This window comes from Anolis carolinensis, chromosome 3 (genome assembly GCF_035594765.1).
Source record: "Anolis carolinensis isolate JA03-04 chromosome 3, rAnoCar3.1.pri, whole genome shotgun sequence".
Taxonomy (NCBI): Eukaryota; Metazoa; Chordata; class Lepidosauria; order Squamata; family Dactyloidae; genus Anolis; species Anolis carolinensis.
The window spans coordinates 143,853,167-143,872,211 of record NC_085843.1 but is presented as its reverse complement, the minus strand read 5'-3'; the positions used below and the strand labels follow the sequence as shown (position 1 = coordinate 143,872,211).

The window sequence follows — 19,045 nt, the reverse complement described above, 5'->3', positions numbered from 1 at the left end:
ACTAAACATTGGTATACCATTATGATCCGGAGACAAAGCGTCAGTCTATGGAATATCGACACAAAGACTCACCCCAGAAAAAGAAATTCAAGACACAGCCCTCAGATGGAAAAAATAATGGCAACAGGGTTCGGGGATGCAGGTGGTGTTATCCATGTTGATTTCCTTGAACGTGGAACAACAATAAATTCAAAGTGTTACATCATAACGCTGCGAAATTTGAAACAACAGCTAACAAGAGTCCGCAAGGAAAGGGGAAATGTTTTCCTGCAGCATGACAATGCCAGACCACACATTTCACATGCTACCACAGCAGAACTTCAGAGACTGAATCTCACCGCCATACGGAATCCTCCATACAGTCCAAATTTAGCACTGTCTGACTTCCATCTGTTCCAGATAATGAAAAAAGATCTGCGGGGACATCATTATGCTTCTTTTGATGAAGACATTGAGAGAACTGTGAGACGCTGGTAGCGGAAACAGAGTATCGACTTCTTCTGTGACGGCTTCAGAAAACTTGTTTATCGTTGGCAGACATGTATCCAATTGTCTGGTGATTATGTGGAAAAGTAAATGGTGGTAGTTAAAGAACACATTCTAAGGATTATTTCTGACTTTGATTTATTAAAATATTTCCATCCAAACCCAAGTAACGAAGGTGGAGGCATTACTTTTCATTCAACCCTTGTAACTGCATGCTTGCCACTGTTCTGTTGCATTCCTAAAACACAGGATAGTGGCAAATTACTGTCATGGTGATGGGTGGCTTTGCACAGCAGCTAGTGCTGTGTGATTGTGATGCCTTGGCTGTGTGAAGCAACACTTTCAAAATCTGAAGACACTTTGATCATTTTGATTTCTTAATGGAAGTTGAGGGAATGTGTGGCAATTTCCATTACTTGCAGGTCCAGTTCAGACACTAACCAGGTTTGAGTCTGAATCAAATTGATGGCCAGTCAAAATAAGTTAATCAAACAAAATTTTAAAAATCTTGCGAAGGCCTAGTATGTGTTGTTCCCACAAAAATGCACTTAATATTCTTGTTCCATCTTGCACAAATGTAAGTACAGAATATACAATTTAATTGATGGTGATCAGTAGGTTTTCCACTGCAAATTAAACACTTTAATCACAGAAAACTTTGGAAAATGTCATTCTTACCTAAGCCATGCCTATGAGTTGACATTGGAGGCAAAATAGTCCACGCCTTTGTCTTTGGATTGTAACATTCAACGGTGTTTAATGTCTTTAAACCATCGCGACCTCCTATAACGAAGAGTTTGTCATCAATGACAGCCACACCAAACTGCAGTCTTCTGCCATTCATCACTCCTGCTTGGATCCATATATTTGTCCTGAGATCATACTTCTCTATGGTGGTAGCACCTGCTAAGAAACATCAATAATGTAATTAATAAGAGGATTTCTACACAAAACTTTACACCTGGTTTATAGATAGTTACAATAATGCTTTCAAGATTTTCCTTTTTTTCCATTGAGAAAACAATGTCTGGATCTATATAATCTAGTTGATTTTAAAAGTGAAAAAAAAAATCACACACACACGCACGCACAATGCTGGCAAAATTCCATAACCCTGAACCCAGCTAATAGTACAAATAAACTTTCTTTGAGATCTTTCTATTTATTTATTTATTTACATTTCTACCCACCCTTCTCACCCGAGGGGACTCAGGGCGACTTACAACAAGCGGTGTAAATTGTACTTGCCATTTTCTTCTTGAAAACTAGCTTTATGGGTTGTGGAAGATATCAATTATGTTACATTTAAAACGGAGGAATTTACATTCTATCGAACTTCACTGTCTCCTCATATAGGTTGAGTATCCGTTATCTGAATGTCCTGGAAGGCCTCAAAATCCAAAATTGTCCACATAGGTGCCTGAGATACTGAAACCTTTGCTTGCTAAAAGTTCAATGTCCACAAACTTTGCTTCACAAAAAAAAAAAATCCTTCAGGCTATAAGAAGCAGAATGAATTTTGTGTTGAGATTTGGGTACCATCTCCATGATATTTCATTATGTATTTGCAAATATTCCAAATCTCCCCCACATACACAATTCATAAGACTTCTGGTCCAAAGTATGTTGGTCAAGGGACACTCAACCTGTATTTATTGTGCCTATGGACTTCTATCTGAAGCCTGTGCTTAAAGATTTTTCACTTTCTCTTCTGTTACAGTTCCACCCACTTGTATCAGATGCTGCAGCTGTTTATGTGGTTTAAATGCAGACAAGATGTGGCTGGAGCCTATTCACAGTCTCAATTAAAAGAAAACAAAATCATGCATTCCACATTTTTGTGAGAAGGATATCCAAATGAGCTGAATTTAAAATACTCTAGAGGGAAAACAATTACCAGTATCAACTGAACTCCTTGTATGCTTTGTTTTCACACTCACACATCCAAATTATGCTTCCTTTCCAACCATTAATTACACCACAGAGAAAACTGCATTCATTATAGCTTGCAATTAAAGGTTTCTAATCTATTTTCTTATAGAGTGATACAAAAATTATTTGGTATAATATATGTATATTTCAGAATAAAGCTTTTTTAGGAAATAAACAGCACTCATCTGAATAAAAATAAACTTTGTTAAAGTTAAAGTTTTTAATATAAAGAGTATAATTTCAATTCTATTTTGTATCCCAGTGTAACAGAACAATAATAATCTAGATGCCCAACTGGATGTATTAAATTCCCTTCTAATTTGCTAGCCTACAAGAAATATGAACTAATTTGTGCATTCAATTATCCTAAAGTATTTTTTCACAGATATTAATTCAAAACTGAAACTTTATACAAATGAATGAATTCACTAATTAGAATAGACCAAATACAACACTCCACAATGTAATTTTTTATTAATACTGCAAAGAATATGAACATGATACACATTTGTTCAATGTTTCAGAGTCTGCTATGTATGAAAAAAAAGTTTCCCTAAAGATGACAAAGCAACTATTCATTGTAACTGAAACAAGCAGTTGTATCTTTGTGTGTCTTGTACACAAAATAGTTACACAGCTGAAACATTTTAACTGTGAATTAATTTTGCATTATGGTTTATACATTTGAGTTTAAATTCATTGCATGAGAAGCTTTTGTGATGCCTCATGGGCCTTGTAGTCCTGTTCCTAGTACTATTGTGGCAGATGAAGATGAAAACATGGGGTTTTCGCCGGTTCAACAAGAGCTGGAGTCTCTTCACCTGCCGGATGTTGATGTTTGCCCTCAAGAATTCAGTAAAACAGGCCTTGGGCAGAACTCCCCTCCGTTTCCCAGGAAGGAATCTTATTCTAGAGACAGAGGAGTTAGAGAGGCCCAACGGAGGAGTTTACGGATCACTGCCAAACAACAGACTGATTAGGCCTGCTTCCCTTGGGAAATTCTAAGGAGTCTTGCATCTGGACAGAGTTGGGTTTTGCTTCTTGTTCTCTAGGGAAAGAGACTTGTTGGCGGGAAAACGAGACCCAATATAGGTGTTTGGCGCGGGAGATTCTTTGCGGAGTCAATTGATCAGCTTGAGGAGAGAGATCGTGTGTGGACTTCGTAACCCCAGTTCCTTGCTTCCCGGATCAAGCTTTCAAGCCTTTGCCTTGCCTTGCTGTTTAACCACGGACCCTGCTCCATGCTTCACGTTTGCCTTGTTTCTAGTCACGGACCTAGCCAAGAACCAAGTTTATTTCCAGCCTTGTTGTCAAGCTTCATTGGACTCTAAGACTCTGACATTTCCCCACACTATTGCTTGGCAAAAGTGTGTGTTTCGGTCAAGTGGATTAAAACTTTGAACTCTAATATCATTTATTGGACAATATATTTTTGGACTATATTTGACCTCATTTGAAAGGTCTGCTTCTGAACTATATTCTTCACTTGTTTTTATTGCTTTTAAATATTTCCTTAATAAAGATATTAGATAGAGATTGGCCTCCGTGTACGGTTATTGGTGCCCAGCAGCCAGGGGTCTGACAGCTTTGTTTTCCCTCTCTCCCACAATGATCTCAGAGGTTTATTCATAGGAGCAAATGTTTGGGATACATGAAGAAGTGAGAGGCAGGAAGAGGGGAGTAATCACTCTCCTCCTGTTTCTCCTCTGTGATCTACCTTTTAAAAAAGTAACCCACTGAATAAATGTATAGAAATCTATTTGTAAAAACCCAAAACCATTATTATTCACCATCCTTTGCAATTATTCATGAATCTCTCTCTGCATGTCTCTCTCTCTCACACACACACACACGCACACACACACACACACACAGTCTACAGTGTTCATAGCGGGGTTGAAAATAAGAAAAATGAAGGGTAATAATGCACCTCAGTGTGGCAAATCCATAAAATCCTGGGGTGGGGGGGGGGGCTGGAGGACCCGTTGCTGCATGTCCTGAATCACACAACTTTCTTGGGATCTCATCATATGAGGGGGAAGCATCGCCACCTGGCTGCCCCCCCCATCATCCTCAAGGAAACAGGGAACGCCTCCCCTTTCCTGATGGAGCCCAGCCAGAAGTTGTGAAATGGGCTCCATCCTGAAATGGAAGAGCAAATGCTGTATGATAGGGAAAGTGGCCTGCCTGATGGGATCATAAGATGTACCCCAAATGGAAAAAAAGATTTGGGATCTTTTGTATTTCTTTGACTACAAGCAGTGCTTCCCATACAGAAAGCTGGAAAATATGTTATTACAGTGCTACTTAAATTTCCTCTCAGGAGAAATCTAAAGCTAGTTGGAAGTTTGTCTATAAGCAAAATAGTTGGTGGAAATTAAGGGAAGGTGTCGCACCTCAGCACTGGCTCACCTTGCTACAACACACATACTGCACTACAGTAGGCTTGAGTTTTTCAGTGTATTGATAAAGAATAGCAAAACTTAATAAGAAGCAGTAAAGAAAGCAATAATCCAATTGAGAGTGCAATCCATCAATCACAGTTTAGAGTGTTCGTAGAAAAAAGTACAGAGTCCCAAAAATAACCAAGCAAATCTGAAGAAACCAGAAAACATGAGCTTCAAAGAATAATCCAAACACATGACATGAGGCATGAACCGAAACTAAGCAAGACTTGTATCTTCAACAGCGATGTTGCTCTGACTAAAATCTTTCCTAAATTACATCTCCTTTAAAACCTCCTTGCAACCAAAAACCACATTCCTTTGAACTCTAGCCCCCCCCCCCCCCCCAATGCTTGCCTCCAATTCTCACACAGCGTCTGGGGCCTGATTTCAATTTCAACCTGGAATCCCTGTCTAACACAAATTCATCCCCCCTCGTTCCCATCTGGACTTTGTTGACAATTCTCAGACTCCAGTGAAAGGTCATCCTTATCCTTATCACAAACTTTGGCAGCATCTCTGCTAAACTCAGAGGCATCCACAGTCATCTGTTTTGTCTGTTTTTCTAAGCTATCAACACTTTCTGAATCCACCTGCATTTCAGAAACATCAACATTCCCAGGGAAACATTGCTGTTCAAACTGCATTTCAGAAACGTCAACATTCCCAGGAACAAACTGCTGTTCAACAAATCCCTTTTCATCATCATCAGACTGAACCGCAACAGAAGGCTGAAGACCCTTGTAGTGCATATGTGTGATAGTTATACACATATACACAATATACATAGTCAACCCTTTGTATCTACAGATTCTGCACCCACTGATTAAACCAATCACAGCTGGAAAAAATTGGGGGTGGGGATGCCAAAGCTCAGCAGATACCAAGGATCTACTGTATACACTGTATATACACACAAAAAGTCAAGCCCAAATCACTAGATTATATGCCATAAAATGTTTTCTAAAATAAGCATACTCCCCCCCCCCCCGAAAAAATAGCAAGAAAGAAACATACATGCATTTTTATTTCACCTTGTGTGGTTTTGCTTGTAACCTAAAAAGCTAAGTAAGCACAGAATATAACAGTTTGTGTCATCAGTATGTCTGGCTAGTCATTTGGCAGGATATAGCACATGATAAGATCCTCAGTAGCTATAGGTTCCTTTTTCACTACACTTCTCTTACTTAGGGGAAACCTACACTTGCATAAAGTTTAAGATTGTTAATAGCATAGAAAAATCAGGGGGAAACTTTATAAAATCATAGAATTGGAAGAGACCTCATGGGCCATCCAGTCCAACCCACTGCCAAGAAGCAGGAAATCACATTCAAAGCACCCCCGACAGATGGCCATCCAGCCTCTGCTTAAAAGCCCCCAAAGAAAGAGCCTCCACCACAGTCCCGGGGAAAGAGTTCCACTGCTGAACAGCTCTCACAGTGAGGAAGTTCTTCCTAATGTTCAGGTGTATGTACTAAACAAGGCAATATAAAGAAGGAGCTATAACTTTATTGATGCAGTTATACAGAAGGAGAAAGAGATGGCAGTGGCAAAGAAAAGAAAGAAGACACAATTTCTTGTGTATTAATCCTGAGGTCCCACTTTGTTGTCTTCAGCGTCACTACTCGCACTTCCTTCTCTGTGTTTTCATGCTATAATCCATCAGATAAGTGATTTAGCACTGTAGCATTCTTGCCTATGTGCTTTTATATACTCAAAAGACATCAGAAAAAAAAACAGCCATCAATACTATTTGCAGAAATCTGACTATCTTCTGATTAAATGGAAAAAGCAAACCACAATCTTTTCTGTTCCTTCTGCCTAGGTTCTTTCTTTTCTCTAAAGTATTTCTTCTTGATATCTGTGTCAATAACCCAGTTCAATCACATTTGTTCCACCTCAATAGATTTCTTTTTATCTCAACAGATACTGTTGCAGATCACTAGGCCAAGGTCATCAGTTTGCACCTACTCAGAGGCAGCAACTCTAAATCCTGAACAAAATGGTCAATGGTATATGTCAGCAGCAACTTCAGCAGTAGCAGAATCAGCACAAAGGGCTTCTGGAGAAAAATGATTTACAGAACTGATTGCAATAACAGACACTGCAAAAAGATTCACCTTGAAACCATTTACTTGGTGAATATCAGAGCCATACAACCAATTCATCACAAACCCAAACTGAATTGGACTGATTCAAAACAATCTTGAGTTGGTATGGACAGGATTGGTTTGAAGCAATTAGATTCAATTATATTGAGGAGAGGGGGGTTTGTCTCCAAAATGTCGCAATATACATGAGTTCAGAAAACGCCAAAAAGACAGAAGGGAAACAGGACTTTGCCCAGTGACGTTTCTGGCTCCAATACCCTCTAATTACAATATTTGCAGAGAGGTATAGTAACAATATATTCAATTATCTCCCCTTCCCCCCAGAGAATTCAGAGAGCAAGTATTCTTGTTTTAGTTCTCTGTTAGTAGCAAGAACATTTGTGAAAGACCTTTAGTTGCTGACAGCTTTCTTTGAGCTGTGTCTTGGAATTTTCCAGTAAGAGAAAGTTTGGTGAAGCAGGCAGCTAAAGAGGAGCAGTCTTGTCGAGAATAAAGTCAAATACCAGGGATGAGAAACAATCAGGGAATCAAAATAAGCAGGCAGGTCAAGAAGGAAGGGAGCACAGATGCAGAGCCAGAAAGTTCAGGTACCAGTTGCACGCACACCAACAAGCCCAGAAAGGATGATAGAGGAGGGGGTGATAGGAGTGAAGCAGCCTCGGGAGGGTGAAATGAATTAGCAGGGATGTGAAGGAACTGGAGAAATAGAGCATGCAAGCAAGTCAAGAAAGAAGGGGAGGTCAGGATCAGAGTCCAGAGATTTCAGAGGATGGAAGAGGCTTGTTTGTTTTCTCCTAATCCCAAAAACAGCACTTAAGTCAATGCATTCAAAGAGAGGGTATTCTGTTTAAACACAAGCAAGAACTTCCTGAGTGTAAGAGCTGTCAAACATGGGGGTGGATTACCTTGGAAGGTGGTACACTCTCTTTGTTGAATGTTTTTAAACAGAGATTTGATGTCCATATGTCAAAGATGCAAAGAGATTCCAGCAGAAATGTGATGAGTACATAGTCAAGGATGGGGAATGCAAGTCCTGTTTAGAAAAGGCTTGAACACTCAACAAAAGATGACTTGTTCAGAATTGGAACAGAAAACAGGGTATATTCAGGGAAAAAATCCAAGGCAATATTCCACCCCAAATCCTGTTCTTTTCAGCAATTCATCTGAAAAAAGGCTGGTGTGGCCCCACAGCAGCTGTCTCAGATGTAGTTCCTCTGCTCACTTCACCTAAGCACCGAATACTGAGAACCATATGAATACATCCATATTCACTTCAAAGTCAAAATATCTAATATAAATGAAATAAATTTAAATTCAGATATCATGCAGATTTTTAAAAGTAAGGATCCCCAGAGATTAATTTGGGAGAACAATTCCCACCTCTCATAAAAAGACATAATAGGAAAATAATATTAGTTGATCCATGATTATTATCTCACCAGGGGATTAAGTAAACCCCCGACTCCTTCTTTCATCTCTCACTTTGAAAAAGATAAAATGCTTTCTGTGGGATCCTATACAGCCTACATTAGTTATCCAAAATGGATTACAAAGGATCAAACCAGAGAGGTATCTGTAGTCCTGCTTAAACCATCTGCTGAAACTAAGAAGTCCCCCTGTTATTTAAATACTTCATACATTTTATCCTTATTTTTTTCCTGCTTTTAGTGGTTTTTTTCATGTACCCCTGAGCACCTATTCTTCATCTGGTTAATTCATAACCTACTTGACCTAATATAAAGTAGATTTTGATGTTGGGCCACACTGAGACCACCAATAGAGAAGCTACATGTGCACATAGTTAAAATAATTGGTTTTTCTTTAGAACTATAAACAAGCATGAAGAGTTGCTCGCTGTGATAAACTTTCATAGCAGAAAACTTGGCTATTATATGGAGTTATGAAGAACTAATTAGTGTTTCTTTCATGTTTGGCATAAAATGATACACCGGAGAGCAATTGGAGAGCTAAAATCCACACACTTCTCTGTCTTTTCCAGAAGCGTCTCAAATATCTATGCCTAAGAAAAAAGGAGAATGTTGCCCTTCCGTTGAAAGTTTGTTTAAATGTTTTTTCAGTCATAGAGAATAGGCTTGGCATTTGGAAAAAAAACAGCAGAAATCAACAAGGAACACAATGCCTCCTACTAATGATGACACCCTCAAATAATGTGAACCACTGATGCAACTAAAATAAAAGTAATTTGCTTCTTGATTTTTAGCTTGAGCAACAATTTGAGCATGGAGGCTGGCATATCAAAAAATGTGGTATTATGCTCTTAATGAACTACCATTAATTTACTCTTGAAAGACTGAAATCCTAAACACACTCAGTTAAGGATTAGCTCCATTGATCTGCGTGGCATTTTCATCCCAGAGATGGTTTTGCTATGTGTACATAGAGGATGTTACCCACCTAACATTTACCCATTTAAATGTCCCTTTGGGTGTGATCCATGTGCCTTTTAGACTTTGTAGAAAGATTGACTGACTTAGGAGGAACCTTAAAAACAATCACAGTCCATTAACAAGTTATAAGTAATGACATCAACTGGTTGAAGGTTGCCTGATGCTTACTGTGGGGGCAAGAGTGCTCCATGTGCCTTCAGGATTACTCCAAGTGACTTATTTTAACCACACCTTGAGTGAAGAGTTTAATACCTATGAAATATATCAAAGAGATGTCCCGATATGCTGAGCAAACATCTCCTTATAATGTTATGGGCATTGTTATCTCTAGAGCAAGAGACAAAAAATATTTTGGGGGACTTTGGAGGATTTTTGCAGGGTAAAGGCTTTTATCCTATCTACGTAAGAACTTATTTGATATATTGTTCTTGCAATGTCTTTATAAGCCACAGTGAATTGAATAACACTACAATTACAAAAGCAAATGAACTAATCGTGTGAGTGTGGGAAGAATTTAACTGACCACAATACTATAAATTTATTGTCATTAAGAATATTTTTTATTTCTTTGTGCCAGAAATGTTTACTAAAGCCTCTTAAATGCTTCACTTTCCCTTCATATACTTTTATTGTTTCATTTCTTCTGCAAGTATTTCTGTGTAGGCTCTCAACTTATTCCCTTAAGATCTCTTGTCTACAGGAGCAAAACAGACATGACTTTCTATCTGAACTTTAATTTTACAGCTGTATAAAACCAGTTTGTATGAACAGTATTACCATCTTATTTACCAGAGGCTGATAAATTCTGGTAGAAATCATTGTGCAGCCACATTCCCAAATCTGAATCAGAATCATCAGCAAAAACAATCCTTAGAAAAATAATAACACAGAAATACTCATTCCCCAGCACTGAAAAAAGAAAGTTTCCAAATTCATGATATTCAATGCAAATGTTAAGGAGCAGGTCAAATCAACAAATGCAAAACCAAGCATTCTTGAATGACAAAATGGAATCTCAGAACAATGAGTTGGCATAGAAGAGATTAAAGTGCATTAAAAATTAAATATAATTCATTATTTATGTGCTCATTGGGCAATACTTTTGCCAAACACGCTTGCAACATTTAAAATGTCAAGAGAAAGGTAGCTTTTATAGTCTCTAGATAGGGTTTGTTCAGCTAAATATTCAATACAATCCCAATGTCTAGATCTACTGGCTGTAGCATGTACATTTAAATAAAGAATAGCAAAAGTGCAAAGTTATCTTGGTGATCTCTCTCAAGTAACTGTAGGAAGATTCTGAAAAAGAGCGTTTTGAAAGTGAGATGGTTGTGACTGGTTATCCTGGGCAGCTTCAAAATTATTCCACTCATATATACATCAAGTCATGATATATATTTTTGCTTTCTCTAAATTAAGAAGGTGGATAGACAAGGTCTGTTGCCCTGCCCAACACACACCCTACCACTATTCTAGAAGGTTTATGGGTGTCCCATTAGACAGGTTAGGATTGTAGTGTCAATTGTTACTATTCCATTGAAACAAGTATTTTAAGTCCCATTACTTTCAACTGGAATTGTATACTATCATAAGGAAGATTAGATATAAAATATATGTTTTATACCCTCTCTTTCTTCATGTGCTCCCCAGTATAATTTTCAGTAATAATGAGACTTATCCCATATGTTCATATTTCATTATTTTTCAGGGCTTTCCTCATACAAGAGTATTACATTCAAGTATGATAAAATGGGGGCAGTCATGGAAGAGAGCTTTGTTTGGGCTTTTGGAAGTACTATATAACAAAGTTTGATTCTACCTTTTCAAGTTTGTTTCATGAAACACACACAGCCATCATCATTGCCATTCTTGAATTCTAATTTTAAACTCACTTGCAGAAGAATATGTCTTATTTAACTCAATAGGGCTTATTTTTGAGAAGATACGTATAGGAGTAAATTGTCTTAGTAGCTTCAAATCTCTGCTCAGTCATAGAAACTAGGCTTGTGCACAGATTTGGAGTGGTCAGTTTGTTTGGCTTGGCTTGATGGCCGTAACGGCAAGGGCCTTGCTGTCACATTTTCCTGTCTGTAATGGGATCATGTGGCAGCCGATCATGGCTCCTCCTCCCCTATTTGGCATCACAGCTGGCTTCAGTCTATTTTTGGCTTGGCTTCTGGCTTCTCCTCTCTCTTGAATCTTTTTGATTTTCCTTTATTTTCTTGATTTGTTTTATTTAGTGGGACTGACTGGGAGTTGGGAAGATGCGGGACGGGTGGATGGGGTGCGCACACGTTTGGGGCCTTTTAGCTTTTTCCCCCCGTCCCCTCCTCTCCTTCAAAATATACTTCTAAAAGATAATTATTATAAATAATAGTAATCCCAGCAAACAAAAAGAAAACCCTCATTCTCAGAAAACGACTACCACCTAGTTACCTCTCCTCTATAATAGAAAGTAGAAACAGCTTTAAGGAAACACTAAACCTGAAGTAGAAAGGCGTGGGGGGGGGGGGAACACCACCAGGGCCTGCAGTGCAAATCAAGAGAAAAGAGAGGGCTTTTAAAAAAAAGCCCAGGGTAGGATAGCTCCAGGTCCTCGCTCTTCCTTCCCTGGGAAGTGGGAAGCCTCCATAAAATGCATTTGTAAGCTGTGTGCAGGGAGGGAACATGAATGCCTGTAAGGAAGCATTAAACCAAGGTCTCCTCTACAGACCAAAAGGGAAAGAATCACAGAAAGAGTGGTATTTTAAGCCTTTTCTTTAAACCCAGGTGTCATCTACAGACCAAAAGGGAAAGGGAAAGGAAAAGTGATATCTTAACTCTGATGCATTTTAATCTGGGTCTTAATGAAGGATATAAGGAAAAATGATGTCACTGCCTAAAATGACAGGAAGGGGTGCCTAGGGAGCCCCCCATTGCCACCAATGAGCCAGATCTGGCCATATTTTTCAGCTGCAGTACGAAAACAGTTATCCGGTTACCTGCCCGTTTTCAGGAGGCATGTGAAAATAGATACAGGGGACTACTGGTATGCGGCCAGCAGAAACAGATCGAGGTTCAGATGAAATGTACAAGCCTAATAGAAACCCAATGGATGACCTTAGACAAGTCACTCTCTCAGCCTAAGAAGGGAAAAACAATTCCATTCTGAACAAATTTAGCCAGGAAAAACCCATGATAGGTTTTCTAACCATAAGTCAGAAATGATCTGAAAATATTATTATTATTAGTATTATTATTAGTATTATTAACTTAATTTTTGTATGCTGCCACCATCTCACCGAAGGGACTCGGAGCAGCGTACATGGGGACAAGCCCAGTCAGATCACATTTACATCATAAAATAAACAATTAAAACACAAGCATAGTACTATAAACAGAATAAACAAACCATAGTTCAAAACAAAAACATCAGCAACAGTAGGGGCAACAACACTAGAACCTTTCTCTTAATAGTCTTTTTTGGTCTTTATTCCCCTCTTTGAATACTCTCATGTTGAAGTTAGCAGAAAATAACTTGCACTCCTCCCATACACAGTCATGAACAAAAGAACACTGATTAAATACAAATGTTTACTGGCATTTAAGTCAAGTCATTCCTGCACTCAAAGATATAAAAATATAAACATTTTTCCACCTTCACAGTTATTATAGGGGCTTTCATTTCTAACTAATTCGGAATGCACAGGCTATTTATAGGTCTACTGAACATTAATTTGTTTGAATATTTTTCAATTTAATAACCAGATTAAATAATAGTGAAATTATTGTTTCAGCAGATCAGCTTTTATCTCTTTCCATTACTTGTACATTGGATTTTTTAAAAGATGGATTTCTTAGCTAGGATATTTCAAAGTTTTATTTTCTCTGTGTTCACGCTACACAATTATTCATTTGGAAGCTAGATAACCTAAGGGTCTGATTTCAGAACTCTCTCTCATTCTTTCTCTCCTCTTTTCAATCACAACTTTATTACTTGGCCCCTTTTTTTAAACCAGCTCACCCCTTGGTGTTACTTCTTCTAGAACACTGAAGCAGGTTGAAGCACTCGGTAGGAGATCAATCAGTGTTCTGCATTTTCTATAAAACTACTCAATTATTTATTGAGATCTCTTTTACTCTTCAACTTTTATTTTCCTCTCCAATAATTTTAAAGTTTAGGTTCCTAATATGATTTGCTCTGTAGATTTTTCCTGCCTATGGGATTCAAACCATCTTTTAAAAATGGTAGTGTTTCACAGCCTTCATAAGAAAATTTAAAATATCCATGCCTAAGAGCTCTATACCTGTGTACCCTTCATTCAGGAGACATCACTCGAAGACCAAATTAAATGGAGTAATGTGCGGTGGGACAAATCCTTCCCAAAGGACAACCAGAAAAATGAGAATTGTGTACAGAGCTTACAGGTGGTTTATTTTGTGTTCTTACAAAGTATAATACATCTGGACCAATGTGTTAAAGATTTTGTTCTGTTTTCCCCACAAGCATTCCACAACTGATTGTTTGATTGATTGATGTATTTTTTCAAAAGACCTCCATATACAGGAAATTATTGTTTAGCATAGACAAAAAATCTGGCCCACTTCAACTCACTAACTGAGAAAAGAAATGAAACAAATAGACAATGGGTGAAAATAGTCAAAGAGAGTATGTTTCACAAATATGAGTCAAGAAGACAAAAATTAAAAAATAGTGGGGAGTGAATAAAGTATTTTTAAAGTAACTTTACAGGAAACCTGAGCTGCAAAAATGACACAGCCACACACAGCTAAGTAAGAAGTGAGAAGAATACTGTCAAGGACAAGAAAGGCCGTATTCTAAAACATTGCAAAAAGCCATTATGGGTATATCTACACTGTAGAATTTGACATAATTTTAACTGCCATGGTTCAATGCTTTAAAATTTTGGAATTTGTATTTGGTGAGGCACCAGCTGTTATACCCCAGCCACCTTTGGTTTCTCAACCTGATTCAGAAATGAACTTTGACCAGGATGAAGCTTATTCTGACTTTTTGCCTAGTCCGCAGAGCTCCTTCCAATTACAGCTCCCAGCTGTTGGTAGCTCGGATGCTTCCTTAATTGGGAGAGATACTGAAAATATTACTCCCGTGGCTGAACCAGATGTTCTGAGTTCCCCAGAGAATGTATCCTTCACCAGAAGGGAGTTTCTGCATCGCCAGAGATTAGAAAAATAAGGGCTCAGAAGGAGTAACCGCTTGGCATCTCGAGGGGATAATGGATAGAAGATTCCCTTGGGAACCTCTGGGGAGTTTGGCTTCCCTTCATTGTGATCAGATCTAAGTTCTATAAAAGTGCCTTGCACTGTGAACACTTTGCGGTGTCAACGTAGCGATTTCCTAAGAATGGTTCACCGACTCTAGCTCCTGTTTCTCCAAGCCAAGTTTCCTGATCCTGGCGGCCAAGCCGAGCCATGACTCATGAGTAGAACCGGAGTAAGTCTACTTCCTTGCCTTGTTCCTGAATCAAGTTGGCCTCAGCCTTGTCTTGTTCCTGCCTTGATATCAAAGACTTTCTAGTGACTTTGGACCTTGTTATTTAGTCTTGCTTCCTTGTTGTTTTCCCCGCTCAAGAACTTCCCGACAGTTTTGAGCATGTTTCGGTTTCTGGACTTTGGACAATAATATTGGACATTTCTCTTCAACTCTTTGGACTAATTCATACCTTTTTACCAAGGGCTATTATCCACTCATCCTTTCCACTTATTCATTCCTGATTCTGTAATTGTTTTAATAAAGATATTATATGATTATTGGTCTCTGTTTGGTTTCCAGTGCTCACACTGCCTTGGGGTGCAACACCAGCACTCTTTGGCAGAGATGGTTAAAGGCCTTGTAAAAAAAGTTATGGAGAATACTCTGGCACCTCAGGGGAAAGAAAGACTTCAATGCTGCCTATTGCAATATGGAAAATTGTATGAGCTCATTATCTATAGTATTTTTATTATGAGAATACTTTCGTGCACACAGCTGAAGGAGTTAGTGATTGGTTTCATGCTGCTTCAGCTAATTTATACTCCACCCTGGGGGACTTGATCAACATATATATATGTAACCCCCACCCCTAGAAGATGCGGAAGTACAGCTCATGTTGCTTATTTTTCTGAGAAAAGCTAGAAAACAAGGTTGTTAAAGGGTCTGGAGAAAAGTATGAAATATTGAATTGGAATAATCCTGTTGACAGATGGTTAAATGAGGGAGAGAAAGATGGAAAAAATACCCAGAGGCCCCCAGCCAGGAGTGATTAGGGCGAAACAAGTTAGAAACTGATGGAAAAACTGAGTTAAGCAAAACAACTATCTAGTGAAAAACAAGATACTCCACCTAGTTTTACTCCTTTAGATGAAGTAAATCAGCATGTTATGTACATTTTTCAAAACTAAGTTATAAATAATTAGGATATTCAAATGAAGAAGTTTGATATGCTTAGTTTAGAGTAAATGCTGACTTATGATTTGGTTGATTTCTGTAATAATTATCATCTGATCAGCAATTAATTCTTTCTATGTAAAATTTAAAGGCTTCAGTTCATGTCCTTTCTGTCGTGCAACTCTTGCCCTCCCAAGGCACTGCCCAATGATGCATCGTTAATTTAAATTACACTGGTGTCCTCCATCATTGAGCATTGCTTCCTTCTGTCATTGAACTGTTTTGACATAATCTCTTCATTGTGAGCAACAATATGAAGTAAATAATCTGCATGAATTACCAGATGCTCGACAATACAGATAGACTCCTAAAGAAATAAAAACCTACGTTACTGATTACCAGATGCTCTACTCCATCCAACAAATGTAACTATGACTCATGATTCCTTTTCACCTCAACAAACAGCATCTAAGGCTAGAGATCATCAAAGAGGAAGAGTGGGAAGCTAGCCTGACAAGTGTAGAGTGACAAACCTTCTAGATTAGGGATGAGCAACTTTTAGTTTGGGAGAACCCAATAGCCACTGAAATCACAAGGATTATCACCCCATTTCTTCTAGGAGTGCAAATCAACTCAAAAACCAAGTATATACACCCTGTGTGATTGCTTTTAAATGTATGTTCTTGGTTTAGGGTTTTTTATCAGAACATTGGTGTAAATTATCAGTGAAGTGGCAGCTAATCAGTGGATTGAATGTGACACATGCTGATAACATATATTACTCACTCCAAGAAACAAGTGATAGTATACTTTCTCACTGCCACTTACAGTGTGATCCTCAATGAGCATCTATCTATCTATCTATCTATCTATCTATCTATCTATCTTCAATTTATATCCCACTTTTCTCTTATATTGGACCCAAAACATCTCACAACATACACTAAAATAAGACAACTAAAACAACTCAGAATACCCTAGTGCATAACATTTTAAAAAGTAATACATGCAATTCACTTAAATAAAACATCATTTTAAAACAATCATTTTAAAACAATTAACTCTCTTTTCTGTGAGTTTCGATGTATAACACTATATATAGCATTTCGTGCAGAGGACTATTGTCTGTTTTTGTCTGCTGTTGATAGAGAACACTTTACTGTGTGATATCATTGTGACATTCTGATGTACTGTGAGAACACATGCTTTCTAGGTGTAGCTAATGTGGACCTTGTTGTGTGCCTTCAAGTCATTTATGATTTATGGGAACCATAAGGTCAATCTATCATGCAATTTTCTTGGGAAAATTTGGTCGGGAGAGGGGGTTGCTCTTGCCTTCCAAGACTGAGAGAAGATTACTTGGCCAAGGTCATACAGTGGGTTTTCATAGGTGAATGGTGATTTCAACCATGAGTTCCCTGCCTTCTAGTCCAACCACATAAGAAAAGCGTTACACCACCCTGATATATCCTGCACATTTTATGACTGGTAGACAGGAGAACCATTTCCAGGGACACAGTGTGAGTGGCTGATGGTATTGCTGCCTTAACTTGTCAGCTATTGTCCTGTTCGCACTCCTTCTCCCAAAACGTCATTCCATTTTTTTTTCTAGTATAATGGCATAATCAGATTTCTTTTGTCTGCCTTTACGATTTAAATCTAGTTAGACCCATGTGTAGCTTGTCAAACATCTTGTACACCATGCACTTGGAAATTAAGGCATGTTTACAGAACACACATTTTTAAGATAGATAGTTCTCTCTTTTATATGATCAAACAACCAGAAGGGGGTTACTACACAGTGCTTTGGTTATGTGAAGTTAAAATAGAATGGAGAGATGTTTTGTCAATTATCTTTTTATTAAAAAAACCTATTAACAAATACCTTTGTTGTTGTCCATTCCTCCAACTGCATACAGAGTCCCAACCGTGGATTTTCTTGGCTTAGTTCTTGGACTTTGCATAAGAGTTCGTCTTTCTGGCAAAAGATGATATTTCATAGCTTCCAGAATCAGCTTCTGACATTCCAAGTCATCTTTAAAAAGTGCATGGTTTTCTAGGTCAGCTAAAATCTGTAAATTATATGAGTTGTGATTTAGTAATGGCATTCTCATTCATTATATTCCAGTTGTCAAAATCCTTTGTATATACAAAATTCATGACTAGGACTTGGGCTAGGAGACGACCATGAGGAAGGCTGCTGGATAAGCAAAAATAAATAGCAGATTGGATTACATAGATTACCATATTTACTTAAGTCTAAATATATCTTTTTTGACTAAAACACATTGTCAAAATTAGGGTGTGCATTGAGTTTTATGGTAATTTAAACACCCAGCCAAAGGAAAAGGGGAAGTTGCTTCAGAAGCGCCATGAGGCTTTCAGGCACAAAGCAGCTATGAAAGAAAAAAGAAAAGACATAGAGAAGGAAGCTGCTACCTTTTAAAACATTTTATGTCTCCCTGTCCCAAGGTGAAAGCTTTGTCAGGGTGCCTGGGAAGTGAAGGGAGGACTTGGGAATCAAGGAAGAAGCCTGGCTCAGGATGGGGGGGGAGAGAGAGAGAGAGAGAGAGAGAGAGAGAGAGAGAGAGAGAGAGGGAGGGAGGGAGGGAGGGAGGGAGGGAGGGAGGGAGGCAGGTCTCAGCTTCACAAAGTGATTTTCCCCAATTTCTTCATCTGAAATATAATCAACCCCAACTGGTATTCACTGATGGTCTTCTTTTCAAATATTAATTAGCACTGACCCTACTTAATTTCCAAGATCAGGCAGGATAGTTGAGTGAGTCCCAGGACTTCTCTGGTTGAGAATGGTAAAAGGCAGCTGAATGACTGAAACTGGGCGCAGACTCTAAATCCTATTTGTAGTGTGATTGCCTTTGGAGTATTACGTCCCCATAATTATTTCCAGTAGGTCAGAGAAGTTTTTCATGAGATTTACTTGTGATTCCCTTTTGCAGCTCTACATTGATTTGGGGGCTAAAGTCTAAAACCCCAGCATAACCCTCCTAGGGTTCATCTACATTGCAGAATTAATGCAGTTTGGCATCACTTTTAATTGCCATGACTCAGTACTATGTCAACCTGGGAACTGTATTTTGGTGAGGCACAGGACTCTTTAGCAGAGAAGGCTAAAGACCTTGTAAACTACTACCCCCAATTCCATAGCATTGAGCCATAGCAATGAAAGTGGTGTCAGACTGCATTAACTTCAGTGACCCAAGGACTTTGGACTCACTTATACTGTAAGAATTTATGCTGTTTGCTAACACTTAGAAT

At 38.4% G+C, this 19,045-nt stretch overlaps 1 protein-coding gene across 3 annotated transcripts in view; it reads right to left on the bottom strand.

Moving 5' to 3' along the window:
* Positions 1-19,045, bottom strand: part of klhl1 (kelch like family member 1) — a 206,788-nt gene that overhangs the window by 62,473 nt on the left and 125,270 nt on the right. For 2 of the 3 annotated variants that reach the window (XM_062975583.1, XM_016992276.2), the window contains exons 6-7: positions 17,655-17,841; positions 1,165-1,392 (exon numbers count right to left, since the gene is read on the bottom strand). In XM_062975583.1, the coding sequence (XP_062831653.1) occupies positions 1,165-1,392; positions 17,655-17,841 (415 nt within the window). The remainder of the gene's footprint in view (positions 1-1,164; positions 1,393-17,654; positions 17,842-19,045) is intronic. The other variant, XM_003218649.4, reaches the window with a different exon arrangement.